This window comes from Phocoena sinus, chromosome 3 (assembly GCF_008692025.1).
Source record: "Phocoena sinus isolate mPhoSin1 chromosome 3, mPhoSin1.pri, whole genome shotgun sequence".
In the NCBI taxonomy this organism is placed as follows: domain Eukaryota; kingdom Metazoa; phylum Chordata; class Mammalia; order Artiodactyla; family Phocoenidae; genus Phocoena; species Phocoena sinus.
In genome coordinates this window covers 81766994-81785176 of record NC_045765.1, presented here as the reverse complement: position 1 = coordinate 81785176, position 18183 = coordinate 81766994, and the positions used below count along the sequence as shown (strand labels likewise).

At 34.5% G+C, this 18183-nt stretch overlaps 1 protein-coding gene across 1 annotated transcript in view; it reads left to right on the top strand.

Moving 5' to 3' along the window:
* Nucleotides 1–18183, top strand: part of WDR36 (WD repeat domain 36) — a 37851-nt gene that overhangs the window by 11448 nt on the left and 8220 nt on the right. Inside the window, exons 10-17 of the mRNA XM_032628492.1 lie at nucleotides 206–271; nucleotides 1241–1327; nucleotides 2531–2676; nucleotides 7439–7553; nucleotides 8053–8218; nucleotides 9010–9118; nucleotides 11105–11184; nucleotides 17164–17271. Of these exons, the coding sequence (XP_032484383.1) occupies nucleotides 206–271; nucleotides 1241–1327; nucleotides 2531–2676; nucleotides 7439–7553; nucleotides 8053–8218; nucleotides 9010–9118; nucleotides 11105–11184; nucleotides 17164–17271 (877 nt within the window). The remainder of the gene's footprint in view (nucleotides 1–205; nucleotides 272–1240; nucleotides 1328–2530; nucleotides 2677–7438; nucleotides 7554–8052; nucleotides 8219–9009; nucleotides 9119–11104; nucleotides 11185–17163; nucleotides 17272–18183) is intronic.

Below are 18183 nucleotides of genomic sequence, written 5' to 3'. Positions count from 1 at the left end.
ACCTCACTTTATCCTTTGTTCTTACTAAATGGCATTCTGTGTGCAGTTGAATATGAGAAATTAGGTAGTTGCAATCAGCTCGCCTTTTAAAATGCTGCAAACTAACTTCAAGCTTTTTGTAGAATCTAATATTATAAGAGCTGTGATTTAAATGGTCCATTGTTTCGATGAAGCTTGATTAGGCATTTTCTCTGTATATCAACAGGTCAGGATGGAACTCTTCAGTCGTTTTCCACAATACATGAAAAATTTAACAAGAGCTTGGGACATGGTACGTCATTTGCAAGATGGGAAAAAAACTGGTGGTCACACACAAAAAATCATTTCAAGATTCTGTAAGATAATCAGAGGAGGTTTCATTGATAATTTCCTCTTTCTTCAAATGAAATAAAAATCCTTTGTATGAAAGAGTAGTAGTAAGATACTTAAGATTGATGTAGCTATAGAAGTGATTGAGGTGCTACTGTAAGGTTATTGGAGAGTTAGATATCTTAGGTGGTAAAAAACATCTTAAGTGGTAAAAACATACTGCTGCCACCGAAAAGACATTAATGATCTAACTTGAGCCATCTGCAGACTATAACATTTTAAAGATGGAAGGAAGCTTAGAGAAAGCATCAAAGCAAGAAGCATCCCATCTTTTTGCAAAAAGGGCTCTTTTATTCTGTATCCCTTCCCATGGTTTCTGTTATTTGAAAGAGTTTGTTTATTAAACAAAAATGTTCAGTTTTATTTATAATTACTCTTCTTTGCTAGCTAATATTCCTGGCTATTCATGCATGTATATACTTCCAGATGAATTTCAGGATCATTTTAAAATCAATATCCAAAATAATTCTTCTTAGAATCAAATTGGAGAGATTTGATATTTTTAAGAATCATCACATCTAGGAATATGATATATCCTCATTCAAGTTGTCTTTAATGTTCCTCAGTGAAGTTTTTTTAGTTTTCCTCCTATTGGTCCTACATATTTAAGATTATTCAGTGGTATTTTATATATTTTAATATAATTTGCTAATATTTATTTTTGCTAATATTGTGACTGCAGTCTGTTCATTTATATTTCTGTCATTGTTAATACTACTGATAATAGTGGTAATATCATCTTTATTTTGCACCTGACTTAAATGGGAATGTCTTGAAGTTTATAGTTATATGACAATGAATAGCTTTTTTTATATATACATTTTTCATTAAGAAGGATTCATAGCTCTATTCCCTTCTCCCCTAACCACAGGATTAATAAATAAAAAGAGAGTCAAACGTAAAGGACTTCAGAATACCATGTCAGTGAGACTTCCACCCATCACAAAGTTTGCAGCTGGTAAGAAACTTCATACTGTGTTTCAAGTTCTGCTCTGTCATTTATTTCCTCCTATGTATTTCTTTATTTCCTCCATTTTAATAAATGTTTTTACAAATATTAATAAGCATCCGGAGGGTAACTCAAAATATATTTCTTTATTTCTCCCATTTTAATAAATGTTTCAGCAAATATTAATAGGAATCCAGGATGCATCCCAAGTGCATGCTAGTCTTGTGTGAAGACTGAAAATGAGTTATCTATAATTTGAACTTGTTATCTAATAATTTAGGCTTTGTTCTCTGTAAGCTATTAATAAACAATATTTGCTATTTCATTTTGTAGCTCTTCTATTTATTCTATTATATGCCTGGTATAAGAAAGTCACTAATGTAAAAAGGTGAGAACTGAGAACATAGCGCTCTGGCTAATTTAATAAACATCTGAACATACTGAGGTCTTAGTATACTGTGTCATTTGAGCAGTGCATCATTCGAAGAAGTGATTTTAAGAAAAATGTAAATAGGTGATAAGATTGTTGAGCGAAAACTATCATAGAAATAATTGTATAGGCACCATTTCCATTTCAAGGTTATTTATAACAACCTGATGACTGGTAATTTTTTTTTTTTAACTTTAACCCCCCCCTCCTGTTTATTTTCTATCTTAGAACCTGAGTGGTCTTTCTAAAAGATCTGAATCATGTCATTTATATGCTTAAAAATCTTTCATGGCTCCTTATCACCTTTTGGGTGCAACCTCCTCTCCTTCACATGGCTTTCAAGACCCTTGGTAATGTGACCTAGTGGCCTTGTCCTCCTCCCACCCCTCTCAAGACACTTACTTGCTGTGCTTAATTTTGTACAAGTTACTCTTGGGCCTGTGTGTGTGTCTCAACCTCTCTCTGATCTAGCAACCCCCGCCCCCCGATTAATTTCTACTTGTTTTACTTCTTTCAAGGACCATTTATTACTCTCCCCAGTTCTCTTAGTAAACTCTTCCTGAGTGCTCTTACAAGATACCATCTTACTTTATTGTAATTTCTTCTAATCAGAATTTCTTGTTAGATTGGAAGCTCATTGCTCTCAGAAATTACCTGTTTACCATCCTGTCCCTAGTACCTAATTACAACATAGAATATTAAATGCTTAATAAATAAAATATGTGAATGAATGAGTGAGAGAATGAAAAGCAATTTGATTTATGCTTTTAATTATGTTTTAGAGGAAGCTCGTGAAAGTGACTGGGATGGTATCATTGCTTGCCATCAAGGTAAGCTATCTTGCTCAACCTGGAACTATCAAAGATCTACAATAGGTGCTTACTTTCTCAAGCCAAAAGAGCTGAAGAAAGATGACATAACTGCAACAGTAAGTGAACTTGTTTTTAAGGGCGTTTTCTCCTGTAAAACTGTCTTGTGGTTATCTTATTATACTCAAGTTTATTAATGATAATATTCATTGAAAGAACAAAGAACATAGTTTATTAACATTTTGAAATTTTTCCCTAATAGTGTTAAGTTTTCCAGCTTGGAGAGAATTATTTTAAGTTTAAGTTTTGCTTAATTAGATGTTGTATATTGGTTATTTTAATATTCTGATTAATATAGGGTTACTCAGGATACACTTTGAGGGGGATTTCAGCATTTATCAATATACTTTCGTACCTGAATTATGTTGAGTATATAGTACTATATTCAGTGAAAGTGAATCTTAAGGTTTCTTCCTTCCTTTTCTTTCTTTCAATGTAGGAGTAAGATTCAGCTAAATCTTTAATGAGTTAAAGATGTAGAAGTTATTTAAATCCTTCATTTCTTACATTTGTCTGATTGAGTACTGTCTAAGCCTTTTTTAAATATGCTTTTTAAATGCCACTGTTAACTTATAACTTCTTACTCCTCTATTAAAATTTTATTTTGTTTTCTTTTGATAATAATGTAAGTCATCTATTGGGTTCAGGTTTTAAGGTATAAAGAAATGATGTCAAATTTGGTTTGCAGAATCGTTGCCTCTGCTTTTTCAAAATAAGTTTTACTGATATATAATTCACATACCGTAAAATTCACTCATTTAAAGTGTACAATTTAATGGGTTTTAGTGTATTCATAGAGTTGTGCAGTTATCACCAAAATCTAATCAGTCTAATTTTAGAGCATTCTCATCACCTCAGAAAGAAACCCTGTACCCACTAGCAATAAGCCCCATCCTCTCACTTTTCCCCTTTGCCATCTCCCCAACCTAGGCAACCACAACCTGCTTTCTATCTATAGATTTGCCTATTCTGGGCATTTCACACAGATAGAATCATACAATATATGGTCTCTGTGACTGGCTTCTTTCAGTTAGCATTTTTAAGGTTAATGTTTTTAAGGTTCATCCATGTTGTAGCATGTATCAATACTTTATTCCTTTTATTGCTGAATAATATTTCATTTTCAACTTTTGAAATTTTGTTTAGCCATTGATAGTTGATGGACATTTGTATTGTTTCTAGTTTTTGACTATTATAAATAATGCTTCTGTGGACATCAGTGCACAAGTTTTTGTGTGGACATATGTTTTTGTTTCTCTATATTTACATCTGGGAGTGGAATTGTTAGGTCATAATGTAACTAACGTTTTTGAGGAACTGCCAACCTGTTTTCCAAAGTGGCTGCACAAGTTTACATTCCCACCAGCAATGTATAAGGGTTCCAATTTCTGTATGTCCTAGCCAACACTTGTGCTTATCCGTTCTTTTGATTATTGCTGTCCCAGTGTGTATGAAGTAGTATATCACTGTGGTTTCTGATTTGCATTTCCCCAGTGACTTAACAATGTTGAGCATCTTTTCATGTACTTATTGGCCATTTCTACATCTTTGGAGAAATGTCTATTCAAATTCTCTGCCATTGTTTAATGGGGTTATTTATCTTTTTCCTCTTCAGTTGAAATAGCTCTTTATATATTCTGGATACAGGTCCCTTATCACATATGTCATTTGCAAATATTTTCTCCCATTCTGTGGGATGTCATTTCCTTTTCATGTTGGTGTCATTTCAGCATACGGGGTTTTAATTTAGAAGTCCAACCTTTTTTTTTTTTTCTTGTGGTTTTTTGAAAAATATTGCCTAACTCAAGGCCATGAAAAATTTACTCCTGTGATTTCATCTGAGAGTTTCATAATGTTAGCTCTTAAATTTAGATCTGTAATCCTTTTCGAGTTAATTTTTGTGTATGATGTCATGTAGGCATCCAAGTTCATTCTTTACATTTGGATATCTAATTATGTCAGCATCATTTGCCCAAAACACTGTTCTTTCCCCATTGAATGGCCTGGGTACCCTTGCCAAAAATTGTTTGACATGAATGTGAGGGTTTTTTTCTGGATTCTCAGTTTTCTTTAATTGTTCTATATGTCTATTTTTATGCCAGTACCACACTGTCTTGATTATGGTACCTTTCTAGTAAGTTTTTTGAAATCAGGATGATTGAATCTTCCAAGTTCTTCTTTTTTCAAGATTGTTTTGGCTATTCTGGTCTATTGCATTTCCATATGAATTTTAGCCTCAGCTTGTCAATTTTTGCAAAGAAGGCAGTTAGGATTTTGATAGGGATCTTGTTGATTCCACACCTCAGTTTGAGGAGTTGTTAACAATCGTGATATTACTCCTGATCCATAAACATGGGATGTCTTTCCACTTAATTAGATTTTTAATTTCTGTTAGCAGTGTTTTGTAGTTGTCAGTATACAAGCCTCATACTTCTTTGGGTAATTTTTCCTAGAATTGTATTCTTTTCAATACTGTTATAAATAGAATTCTTTCCTTAATTTCATTTCGGATTGTTCATTGCTAATGTATGGAAATATAATTGATTTTTGCACATTGATCTTGTATCTTAACAACCTTGCTGAACTTATCTATTAGCTCTATTAGTTTGTTAGATGCCTCTGCTTTTGAAAATGCATATTTAAAGTATAACCACATTTGATCCTATTTTGTACAAATTTTTTTTGTCAGTATGTGTGCTCTGTTCTCCATAGTACAAACATCTACTCTTAAGCTTTTATCTGTAAGCCATAGAGAGTCTATCTTAAACTTCTTAAGTTTACCTGCAAAGTTTTGAGTAGCTATTGTAATAGTGGTAATAATAATTACAGCTAACATTTTTTGTGTGCTTACTTTGTTCTAGGCTCTCTGCCTAGCACATATCAGTATTATATTATTTTCACAATAGTCCTATGATAATGGAGTATTGTTAGCCTCTTTTTATAGGCAGTAAAACTGAGGCTGAGGCTTACTGTAACGAGTAATATGCCTGAGATCAGTAAAACTAGTAAATGGAAGAGCTGGGATTTGAACCTAGGACCACTCCTTCTAGAACCTATGTTCTTAACTCATAGCCTATAATGATCACTCATAGAACATTGTGTGTGTGTGTGTGTGGGTGTGTGTGTGTGTGTGTGTACACACACACACACACACACAGTGATACTTAACTGGTGCTGGCTTGGAGTCAGCTATCTGGATCAAAGCCAGGAGCCCATAAGTAGTAAACGAGTAAGTGCTTATCAGAGAACCCATGTGCTAGAGTACAATCTGTCAATCAGAGGTAACCTTCTTAGCTTATTCATTTTTGCTTTGCTTGTGCTGTCTTCAACAATAGGTTAGAATGAATAAATAAGTAAAAGGAGACTTCCAGAAGCAATCCCATTAACAACAATAAATCCTATTAAAATAAATGCAAGTTCCAGAAAGTACAGCAGTCCCCTCTTATCCATGGTTTCATTTTCCATGGTTTCAGTTATCTGCAGTCAACTTTGATCTGAAAATATTAAATAGAAAATTCCAGAAGTACACAATTTATAAGTTTTAAATTGCATGCCATCTGAGTAGCACTGTCCCTCTCTGTCGTGAATCATCTTTTTATCTAACATGTCCATGCTCTATACACTACCTGCCCATTAGTACAGGAAAAAACATAGTATATATAGGGTTTGGTGCTGCCTACTGTTTCAGGCATCCACTGGGGGTCTTGGAACATATTCCCTGCAGATAAGGGGGACTACTGTATAGCAGGGCCGTCAGGGGCCATTACTTGTAGGTTATAGTCTAGTATCTTTATTAGTTCCTGAGAGTATAAATATATAACATAGCATAAACATTTATGAGTTGTTCAGAATAGGTAAAATTATGTTAGTGTTCTATTTGAGAAGATAGAATGCTTTATAAGGTTGTCCATAATTTCCTATCTAAAACTTTTTTTAAGTTATAAGCTATAATTGTCTAGAAAAAATATAGATGTAAGTGGAGCATACTTCTGTGGATGCTGTGTAAAGATATCTTGACTCAGTGGTGTATCAGTCTTATGCTGCTTTGCGCAGTTAAATATCCTCTGTTGAATATTTTCTTTTAGATCTTAGAAGTCATCTGTTTCTTTAGGCATAAATTCAACAGTGTTTTGAATTAACTCTTGGGTGGGTGACATCTGACTGATGCAGTGGCAATGAAGGATTTCTCTGAGCATGACCCACCACATAGCCAGTCTCATGTTTTTAACAGAAAAAAAGACATCTTTTTAATATAATATTGCTACTTTAAGTATTAAAATATGAGTTTATTTTACAGAAACTGCTTATAAGCAATGTTTTCCATGCAGTATCTCATGTATTTTCTTCCTAATACGTTGTAATTAAAATATTTTGGGCTTTTTCATTGGACATCCCAACTGATATGGTTCCAGTTTTATATCTGCTATAAAAGCAATTACAAAAGTAAGGTAATGAGAAATTAGGCAGTGGAATGCTTTGACTTTAGTACCGTTGTGAATAAATTAAAAATTGAAGACCAGTTGATACACCATTCTCCTGAGTGAATTTCAGTTGAGTTAACTTTGGTTATGTTTTGCTGTCTTGGAAGTATGGATTTCTCCATACTTCTTAGAGAATGGAGATAGAATCAAACAGATATTTCTAATACACCCAAATATAATTACATTATGTTTAAGAAAATTAACGAAGCAATTCATTTATCATTCTTTTTTTAAAAATGAGATAATTAGTAGATTTAAAAAAATACTTTGGAAACCATAAAGTACAATAAAAATGTTAGCTATTTTCTGTGTCATTTGTGTTAATTTTTTTTCCCTTAAGGCAGTGGATATAACTTCTTGTGGAAACTTTGCTGTGATTGGTCTCTCATCAGGAACTGTAGATGTATATAACATGCAGTCGGGTATACACCGAGGAAGTTTTGGCAAGGATCAAGGTATTGAATTTATTTTTCTTTTTCTTATTTTTTAAAAAAGTAATATAGATAGATACAAGGCTAATAACTGTCGCTGGCATTTATTAAATTCTTGAGTGCCAGTCATTTTGCTAAAGTTGTATATGGGTTATCATCAGCCGTATGTGGCAGTTCCTGCCATTATATCTATTTGAAACACCATGTTGAAATAAAGAGAATGAAGTCATAGTTGTATTAGGGGAAAGTGGATATTATAGAAATTAAAGGTTCTTTTTTTCTTCTTGCATTAAGCAGAAAATCTTAGCTATTTTTTGAAATCTTCATGGCATCAACCTGATGGATTTTGTTATTACTCAAGTGGTATAATAATCTTCTCTCTGCTCCCTAAAATCCATATTAATTTAAAGAGTGTTAAATAGTGGGAACTTAGATATTTAAATAAAGGAATCACTGTTTGTGTAGTGTTCAGAGAGTCAGTTGCAATTCTTATTTCTTTTTTCTTTTAACATATGCTTTAAAGCCCATAAAGGATCTGTTAGAGGTGTTGCAGTGGATGGATTAAACCAGTTGACAATTACAACTGGTAGTGAAGGAGTACTCAAGTTCTGGAACTTTAAAAACAAAGTTTTAATTCATTCTCTGAGCCTTGATTCATCTCCAAATATGATGCTGCTACATAGAGACAGGTAAAGTTTTTCTTTTAATGATAATGGACTTTCTTCTTGATGTTTTTAGTTCTTAATTTAAGTACAGTAGACCTTTGAACAACACAGGTTTGAACTGTGCAGGTGCACTTATACACAACTTTCACTAAATACTCACTGTAGCACTACATGATCCACTGTTGGTTGAGTCCACAGATGCAGAACCATGGACATGGAGGGCCAACTGTAAAGTTAATATCATCTTTTTTAAAAAATTTTATTTTTGGCTGCATTGGGTCTTTGTTGCTGCACACAGGCTTTTTCTAGTTGCGGCAAGCTAGGGCTACTCTTCATTTCAGTGCGTGGGCTTCTCATTGCAGTGGCTTCTTTTGTTGCGGAGCATGGGCTCTAGATGCGTGGGCATCAGTAGTTGTGGCTCACGGGCTCTAGAGTGCAGGCTCAGTAGTTGTGGCGCACGGGCTTATTTGCTCCATGGCATGTGGGATATTCCCAGACCAGGGATCGAACCCGTGTCCCCTGCATTGGCAGGCGGATTCTTAACTACTGTGCCACCAGGGAAGTCCCCCAGCTGTAAAGTTATATGCAGATTTTTGTCTGCAGAGGGGTGGCACCCTAACCCTCATGTAAAGTGGTCAACTATAGGTAATTTACCAAGTGGGAAAAATCAGACTTTTCATATAAAAGAACAGCATTTTGCTTAATTTCCCCCAGAGGTATACTTGATTAACAAAATTTAAATGACTGTGAGATTTTAGTTCAAGGGTTTTTGTTTGTTTGTTTGTTCATTAAAACTGTTGCATTTATCTTGCTAGTGGCATTCTGGGACTCGCCTTGGACGACTTCTCCATTACTGTTTTGGACATAGAAACTAGGAAGATTGTCAGAGAGTTTTCTGGACACCAAGGCCAAATAAATGACATGGTAAAACAAACTTTAGATGTTTAAATAAAACTTGATTCATTTCTATTTCTGTTTAGGTTTAAAAAGTTCAAATAATTGAAACTTATCTTTTAATAGCATTAAACTCATCATAGGAGATGTTCAAAATGAATAATTAGGAGACTAATTTTCAAAAAAGAGATTTTTAAGGAAAATTTAGAATTAAAAGAAGTTTAAAATTTCTCAGGAAGTTAATGCCATTAAAGTATAAATCCCAGAGTTCATTTTTTTCTCTTTAAACAAGGCCAAAATATACTTTGGAGAGTGAATCATTGAAACATAAGTGTATCATTTTTGACTTAATATTAAACTAAGCTGAGAGAACTCATTTCTGTTTTTCTACATTCATAATGAATTAATAGGAGACCTGGAATATCTGATTCTTGGTTCAGTCTAGTTTAGTGTTATTTCTACAGTTTATATATCTTAACTTCAAAAGAGTTTAATTAATAAAAATGTGTTTTAGCTTACTATTATGTTGTTATAGTGAGAAATATGGTAATAAGTACTCTAGTTTAAAAAGTGTAAGTTGAAGACTTTGCATCAATTGCAGATACCTTTATTTACTTGAAACAGAAAAAATAAAAGAAAATCCTACATAGTGACACTCCCAACAGCTACTTTTACTTATCAGTTCTCACACCAAAAATCTGAATTTGCAATGTTTACCCCCATTTCCTTAAAAATCAGAGGTGGGGGGTTAATGGTCGGGAAATTGTGTTATTCTGCAGATAAGAGATTAGCAGAACTACGCATCAACAGAATTTGTTGTGACAGCATCTATAGAAATGGGGGTGGGAGTGGAGTAATTTTGATGAAATTGCATTTTTGAAAACATCTGTCAATGCCATCTTGCTCTTCCTATTTCTTTCCTTTTCAAACTTTACTTTCGAGTTATACATCTGGAGTTTCCCCTAGTCAATAACAAATTACTCCTGTTCCATTAAACCTATGAGCATTTATAACATGACTTCACCTATCAAAGTCATTTTCCCATACTTTATTATCTGCACTATCCTTCTGTAAATTGAGTTCTCTGCACCTTAATGTTTGAGTTTCCACAGTATCATCGCAGCCCCATGACCAAGTTGGAGTTCACTTATCCCACTATTATTTGCTAATCTGGATGGTCATAATCCCTATGGTGTGTTTACACTCCTGGATAAACAACCTACTACAATTATAAACCTTAAAGTTTTTCCTTTTGGGTCTTCTTTTACATTTGACTTGGTTTAAAGCTCATGTGCTGCAGGAAGAGAGCTATTATTTTTCCATTTTTATCTACAGAGAAGATATAACTTCTTCATGGTGGCATAAGTAGTTTATTATTTAAATTTATTTTGAAAATCTGATTATTGTGGTTTTAATTTATACTTTGGAAATAAAAGGTCATTAAGGGAGAAAAGACTTTTAACTGAATCTATAAGTACAAGCTGAAGGACTTCTTCAGTAACTTCACTATATTAAGAGAATTTGCATTCTTCAAAATCATTCTTAGAAAGCCATTCTAATATATAGATGCTTTTCAAGGAAATGGAGCTTTTGTTGCTTTCACAGATACTTTATTATTGAAATTAGGCTCACAAAATATTTCTAATAGAATGTTCTCAAAACAGCAGTTTTATGTTAAAAACAATTAGTAGTCAGTTTGTTAACTGTCTATAAATATAGGAGATTATGGGGTAGAAATTGAAAATTGGGTGAAACTGTTCATTTTTAAAACTTTTTATAATTCATGTAAAAGCTTAGTCCTTAGCTGTATCCAAATCAGTGGTATATAAGATGGCATTTTATGTAATAAGATGTAAATTTTATACTTCAAACATTTTTTAATGAAGCATGCGTTATCTTTTCATTTCTTTTATTCCTTAAGCTGTTAAATATACAGATACAAACATACATACAGAAATACATACATATACACACACACATATATTTATATATGCATTCTTTTTTTTTTATTTAAAGGCTTTCAGTCCTGATGGTCGTTGGTTAATAAGTGCTTCAATGGATTGCTCTATTAGAACTTGGGACCTTCCATCTGGATGGTGAGTTTTTAAATCTCTAACCTTATCTGAGGTTTTCTCAGTCATTGTCATTACATGTGACTTTTACCTGTTGTTAATGCATTATGTACTTTTAGAATTTGAATATATTTGGGGAGTTTTTCTAACCTGACTCTATTTTATCCTTGTAATGTTTTTGATCTCAAACAGCAGAGATTAGTGCCATAAAAGATAATAGGAAAATCCAACCTCTTAGGTTCTCTATTCCTACAAAATTGAGATATAGAAGTGAGTTGCATAAACCTTAAGAAAGCACATTTGGCCTTTTTGATACTCCAAAGTAGAGATCATACTTTAGGACTACAAATTTTTATTTTGAGTATTTTTTTGTTTTTGTTGTTGTTGTTGATACTGAATTTAGTTAAGAGATCAGAACACTTTGCTTTGTGTGTATTATATATTTTCTGTCTCTAACTAATTCTTGAAAAAAGACATTTAGATACCTTAAAGTAATGAAAATGTGTGTCTTAAGATTTGGGTAAAACCCAACAGGGTTCAGAAATCTGGCATAGATTGAAACTTGCTACTAAAACAGCACTTGAAGAAAAAACATTAATTCTGTTCAGTAATTTGAGAGAGAGAGTACTTTGTTAAAAATTATGTAGGAATAGATACAATTTGAAATCATATCACTTAACATAGAATTGCTTAGATTGAGTTTGAAAGGAGTGATGGGGAAAGGAACATACCATAAGAAGAGAGATACGTGAGAAAGATGAGAAGGAAGCTAGTACTTTTCAATCTTTTGAAATGTTCCTAAACTAAGTTTTGTCCAATTCTATTACTCTTCTTTCTCAGGAATTAGATAAGCTCATACCTGAAAGCAATTTGACCTTTAGAAAGGAAAAACCCTGATGTACTTATTTCCCTTTAAGTTTGATAAAGGAATGAGGCAAAGCTGTCTATACAGCATACATACTGGGTTTGGAAATATGCACAGCAAGAGTGTCACTAATGGGTCCAACTCTAATAAATAGGGAATTTGGTCCACAGGTGGGTCTCTTTTGTACTTAAAGCAAAATATAATTAGTTGCCTGTGTCCTTCAGCTTCAAAACATTCACCTCAAGTTGGTACTTTCTTAATTAAAAAAAAAAGAAACACAACTTTTTTCTAAAGGTACCATTAGAAATATTGATTAGTCTTTTGCTTCTTGGACTTTTGCTTCTATCTAAAAGTGAACATTATAATTTGAATTACTTTACAGTAGGAAAGTTGTACAGAAAATAGAATTGACACAATGCCCTTTTCATTTTCCTTTTTAGTATTTTAAGTTCACGTTAGATGGGAGAGACAGGTTAATGTTCAGTAGTACTACATTGGCAAAATATTTTTTTTTAAGTGGTAAGGTTTTTTTGGAATGGAAGAATTAGGATCTGAAAGTAGCATTCAAAGCCACCAGTCTTTGACTCAGCATTAGCCTTTTTTGCTGAATTTCTTATTTTAGTAAAAAGATGAACAGATTCAAATATGATACATTTTCAACTCTGGTATCTTATTTTTCGGTGAACACAGGCAATTTTAAGTGAATACAGAAGCATTAAGCTGGGAGAAACACCAGAGCAAGAAGTGAGTCACATAGGGATTGTTAAAAGAAAATATAATGATTGGACCAAAGTATATTTTTAATAAAGGAAAAACTACTTTTTTGGTTAAGATTTGAAGTGGAGCAAATGAGAAAGGCTGAAAAGCAGTATCATACAACTGCTGCTGCCTAACTGCAGCCAAGCTAACATTTACCATGAGCTGCTATGCACTTGATACGCTTTTATTTTTCATCTTTTCTCATATCCTATTAGGTATAGGTACTGTTTTTTAGTCCTCTTTTACAAATGAGGAAACGGAGGCTCAGAGAGAAGTTAAGTGATTTGCCCAAGGCGACATAGTTTGTTAATGAGATTTTGCTGTAATAAGCATAGGGGAAAGACATTTCCCAATAGTTGTGATATCAGCCTTGCTTGGGTTGTGTCATATGTTCTAAGGATGATTTGGTTTTCTTGATGTAGAAGATAGTAAGGAAGTAAGGATCAGTATTTCACCATACAACCATAGGTAACTGTTGGGTTTTTTTGGTTTTGTTTTAGTATTTATTTTTTTATCTTGGCTGTGCTGGGTCATAGTTGCGGCACACGGGATCTTCACTGAGGCATGTGGACTTCTTAGTTGCGGCACGTGGGCTCTTAGTTGCAGCATGCATGCAGGATCTAGTTCCCCGACCAGGGATCGAACCCAGGCCCCCTGCATTGGGAGCGCAGTGTCTTACCCACTCGACCACCAGGGAAATCCTCTGTTGGGTTTTTTGATTTCCCCTATTTTTTTTTAAACATAATTAGTATGGCAACCTTTGGAGAGTCCTAGTTTTTTCTTCAGTAAGCAGTTTTATCATTTACATAACATGTTAAATATGCAAAGAATGAATATACACATTACGAAGGCTAAAAAGTGATACGTATGAGTAAACCTTTGGTGTGTGTGGTAACATACAGATGTATCCATCTGGAATCGTGCCTATCTAAAACAAATTGCAGGGACTACTTGGTGGTGCAGTGATTAAGAGTCCACCTGCCAATGCAGGGGACACAGGTTCGAGCCCTGGTCCAGGAAGGTCCCACATGCCGCGGAGCAGCTAAGCCTATGCACCACAACTGCTGAGCCTGTGTTGTGGAGCCCGTGAGCCACAACTACTGGCTCACGCCCCACAGCTACTGAAGCCCGTGTGCCTAGAGCCCATGCTCCACAACAAGAGAAGCCACAGCAATGAGAAGCCCGCACACCGCAACCAAGAGTAGCCCCCGCTTGCCGCAACTAGAGAAATCCTGCATGCAGCAACGAAGACCCAGTGCATCCAAAAAAATAATTAAAACAAATTGCATAGGTACTGAACTGTTTACTGTAAAGGTTTTTTTGTTTAAGTGCTGAAAATTTTCTTGTGTTTGTAGGATTCTCAGAGAAGCAGAGTTGAAATTTTTTTTAACTTCTTTTTTTTTAATTTTATTTCTTTTTTTATTATTTTGATAAAATACTGCTTTAGCACAGGCTCAGCGGTTGTGGTGCATGGGCTTAGTTGCTCTGTGGCATGTGGGATCTTCCTGGACCAGGGATTGAAACCCATGTCCCCTGCATTGGCAGGCAGATTCTTAACCACTGCACTACCAGGGAAGTCCCCAGAGTTGAAATTTTTTATCCCTGAAATTATCTGTCATCCCCTACCACTACCACCTGTAATTTCTGGTTGCTTTTAATCTCCTAGAAGTTTAGGTTGAACTCTTTTGGGGGTGAGAAAAATATAAAATTAAATTGTTTTAATAGAATTTTGCATGTTTTTTCTGTCTCATTCACCTACCTTGCTTTCTGAGGAGGATTACATGAGAATAATTGCAGTAGAACATTGTTTTGCATTTCTCACTGAGGCAAAACTATCCCTTTATTCTATTCATTAAAGTTTCCTTTGTAAGGTGATTCCGTCACTCTGGAGATTGAACATCTAGACATTCTCTGCATTTGTTTAGAATATAATCAGAAGTGGGTTCATGTTACCTCTGTTTATGAGGAGTTTTGTACTTGAAAATCTGATCCCTTAAAATGGGAATTTTTTTTCAGTTTTTCTCTCAAAAAACATAATTTACCTGAGACTTCATTTTGTAGGATTAGCAGGAGACTATATGGTAGTTAGGTCTGGGATTAAGCCTGTAGACCTAAGCTTTATGAACTAATTTGGCCATGTAAAATATGCTGTGAATGTGGAAACCACCTTCCTCAGTTTGATGCTTTTACATAATGGAAGGCCAGCCTACCCACACACAACAGCTGTGGAAGTCACACTGCACAATGAATTTGCCAAAGCAATTATAGTATCAAGTAAAATAAATTTGCTCAAGCAGTAGATTTCTCTTTTTAACAGATAGATTCTGAACATGTTAGGGAGTTTCACCCCTCACACACTTACACTTGTAGTGAACAAATATTAAGACAAAGAAGAAATGGTAGGATCTGAAATTGCTGAGTTTAGGTTTAATCATCAGTGTACATGGAGATAAAGTTTCTGCTCTGGGTTGTTTGCATTAAATGAATTAACAAATAATTTTACAGTCTCTGGTTATAGTAAGTGTTTAGCAATCGTCCTTCTTCCCAATTCCTTTGATCCCCAAGAGCAGCTGTTCTTGTGAGTTTCCAAAGAAGGGCTGAGCAGAAATCAGACAGATTATTACTCTTTTTTCCCCATAAGTGAAAATTAAACATCAGTCATTGTCCTGAGCACACTCTGGTTTGTTTGCAGTGCTCCTAAATTTAGTCTTGTCCTACTACCTAGTTAAGGTTCACATTGTTAATCACTCTCTGAACACACTGAGAGAGATTTTATCATGGATAAGTCATTTAATGCTTCCATTGGAAAGTCTTCATTTTGAGCTGCTCAGAGTGTGCTTCATGAATCACCAGTGTAGGCATCTTTTGGGTGTGTGTGCTATCAAACTGTTGTACCTTTAATTTCCATAATGGTTTTACTGAGCTTATAGTGATTAAGTGTGCAGACTGCTTGGTGACAGATATGGCTCAGTTACTTTCTACCTTGAGCAAGTTTTTAAATCTTACTGGGCCTCATTTTTCTAATGTGTATAGTTAGGACAGATCTGCCTCATAGGGTTGTGAGGATTAAATTAGTAGGCACAAGTCCTCAGGATACTTCCTAGCATGGAGCACTAAAAAAGGTGTTAACTCCTGTCATTTGCTTTCTTGAAATAATTTGGTTTATTTAATGTAGATTCTGAGCTTCAGTCATCTTGCCATGCCTTCTCATGGATAATGTATTGGCTTCAGTGAGTAAAGTAGTTTTTAAAACAGCCCTGATTAAAACCAGTATACTCCTCTTAAAGTATACAAGGTATTCACACTCTTAGCCAGCCTAAGAAGCCTCTTCTGCAAGATGCCAATGTATTAGGCCTTCCTTTTGCTCCTTAAATTCACCTCGTTAAATTTCCTGCTTCCACCGTCCTAGTTCAAATCTTCACTGCTTGTTAGATGACTACTACCATAATCTCACTGTTCTTTCTGTTCAGATATATTCTACATTCTGCTAGCAGATTTTCTTATGAAAGTGAAGATTACAGCACTATCTGCTCAAAAGCCTGTAGTGACTTTCTATTTATTAAAAGACAAAAACAAACTTAGATGTTTGGTATTCAAGACCAAACTGCACTCCTCGCTAGACACTGTTTTCCCTCACCTTGCCCTCCACATTTCCCTCATCCAGAAGATGCTTTACCATCAACATCCATTGAATTCCTGTCCATTTGTAAGGCTCACCTCACACACTGTTTTCTGAGAAGCCTATTCTGAGTCGTCTTCTTGAGTGTGATTGCTCCCTTTTCCTCCCCAATTTCAACCCCTGCTCATAGCTTTTTGAAGCTGTGAGACTAGTTTCTATAAGCTGCTTTATGGTTATGCTCTATAGACTGAATTTTCATGTTTCATATATAGCATGGTTACCTATTTGAAAAACAGAATTGCTGAAATTTTTTCTACTACCATTCCCTTATTATTTATAATGATTTTATTACTTTCTTCTATTGCCTACACCTTTTATTATTTTCACTGAAATAACAAATACAGGAGAGTACTGATAATCTATTTTAAATGTGTGACATCTTTAGAATTGTTTCCAAGTCTGCCAAAATGGCATTCCAGAAAAACAGCATTTCCTCCTGTATTCTCCCTGTTGTTGAAGCTCTCTCCAGTTAATTGGTCTATTTAGTGCTCTGCTCTGGGGCTTTCTCATTAAGGAGATTATTTTCACATAGTAACTTAGTTAACAAAGCTCTTTGTTAGTGATGACTTTCTGGTGTTGGTGATTTTAAAAAAAAATTTCTGCATTTCTTACCCTTTGATTTTTTAGCAAAAATGTATTTTGTGAATTATATCCTTTTTGGTAGAGTTCAAATATTTTAACATCTTGATTCTTTCTATAGCCTTATAGACAGCTTTTTGTTGGACTCAGCTCCTCTTAATGTTACTATGTCCCCTACCGGAGACTTTCTGGCCACTTCCCATGTAGACCACCTTGGAATTTATCTATGGTAAGTTCTTGTATACAGTTCTCTTTGGGGTAAGAAGGAAAAGGAAGATGATATTGTCAGACAATCATAGTTGCTAACATTGCCCTTTAGGTTTTTTTTTTAACTTATAAAATGGAAATGTCACATAGTTCACCATAAGTCTATGACTAAGTCAACATCTGCTTGATAATTTAGATAGCTTTGCTCAAGTGTGTATTCTAAACCACATGATTGATTTTTATCTGTTATACTGTTTGGCTTTTATTTGCGGAAAGGATAAGTGAGTTTAAAAATCTTAAAAAAGGGATATCCCCAGCCAGGCTGGTCTTCCTGCCACTGCCTCAATACCCCTTTATGACCTTGGCTAGTCACTTCTCAACTTCAGACCCCTTTATCTATAAAGTAATGCATAAGTGTGGGCAGAATGCTTTCTAAGATTCATTTTAGTTGCATAACTTTTCATAGCCATGTACAGATCTTAATGGTGGTCTTCTAATGGTGATGAACATAGAAGAGTTCAAAATAAATGATCCATTATCTGGGTCTAGAAAATTTTTTGTTTGTTTTCTGAGTTTAGATGCCTAATTCTTTTAACTCTTATTATTGAGGAAGAGGAAAAAATGAATTCCTTTTGTAATTACAAGATTTTCTAATTGGCTTTTTGGGATATGAAAGTAAATTCACTATATAATAAAAATAGATTCTGGCCATCTTAATAAGTAAAATGGGGTATCTCCTGGAATCTTTGAGGCTTAAACAATCAAGACAAGAGAAGAATGGTAGCTGTGGTACCTCAGCAACAAGAGCATATAGTACAGCTATTAACTCAGAATCTGATATTTCCAATTTTTATTTTCCATTCCAGATTCATTATGTTTGGGAGACAGAATGTGATTAGCCCACTTTGGGACAGGTATCCACATCTTGATTAGT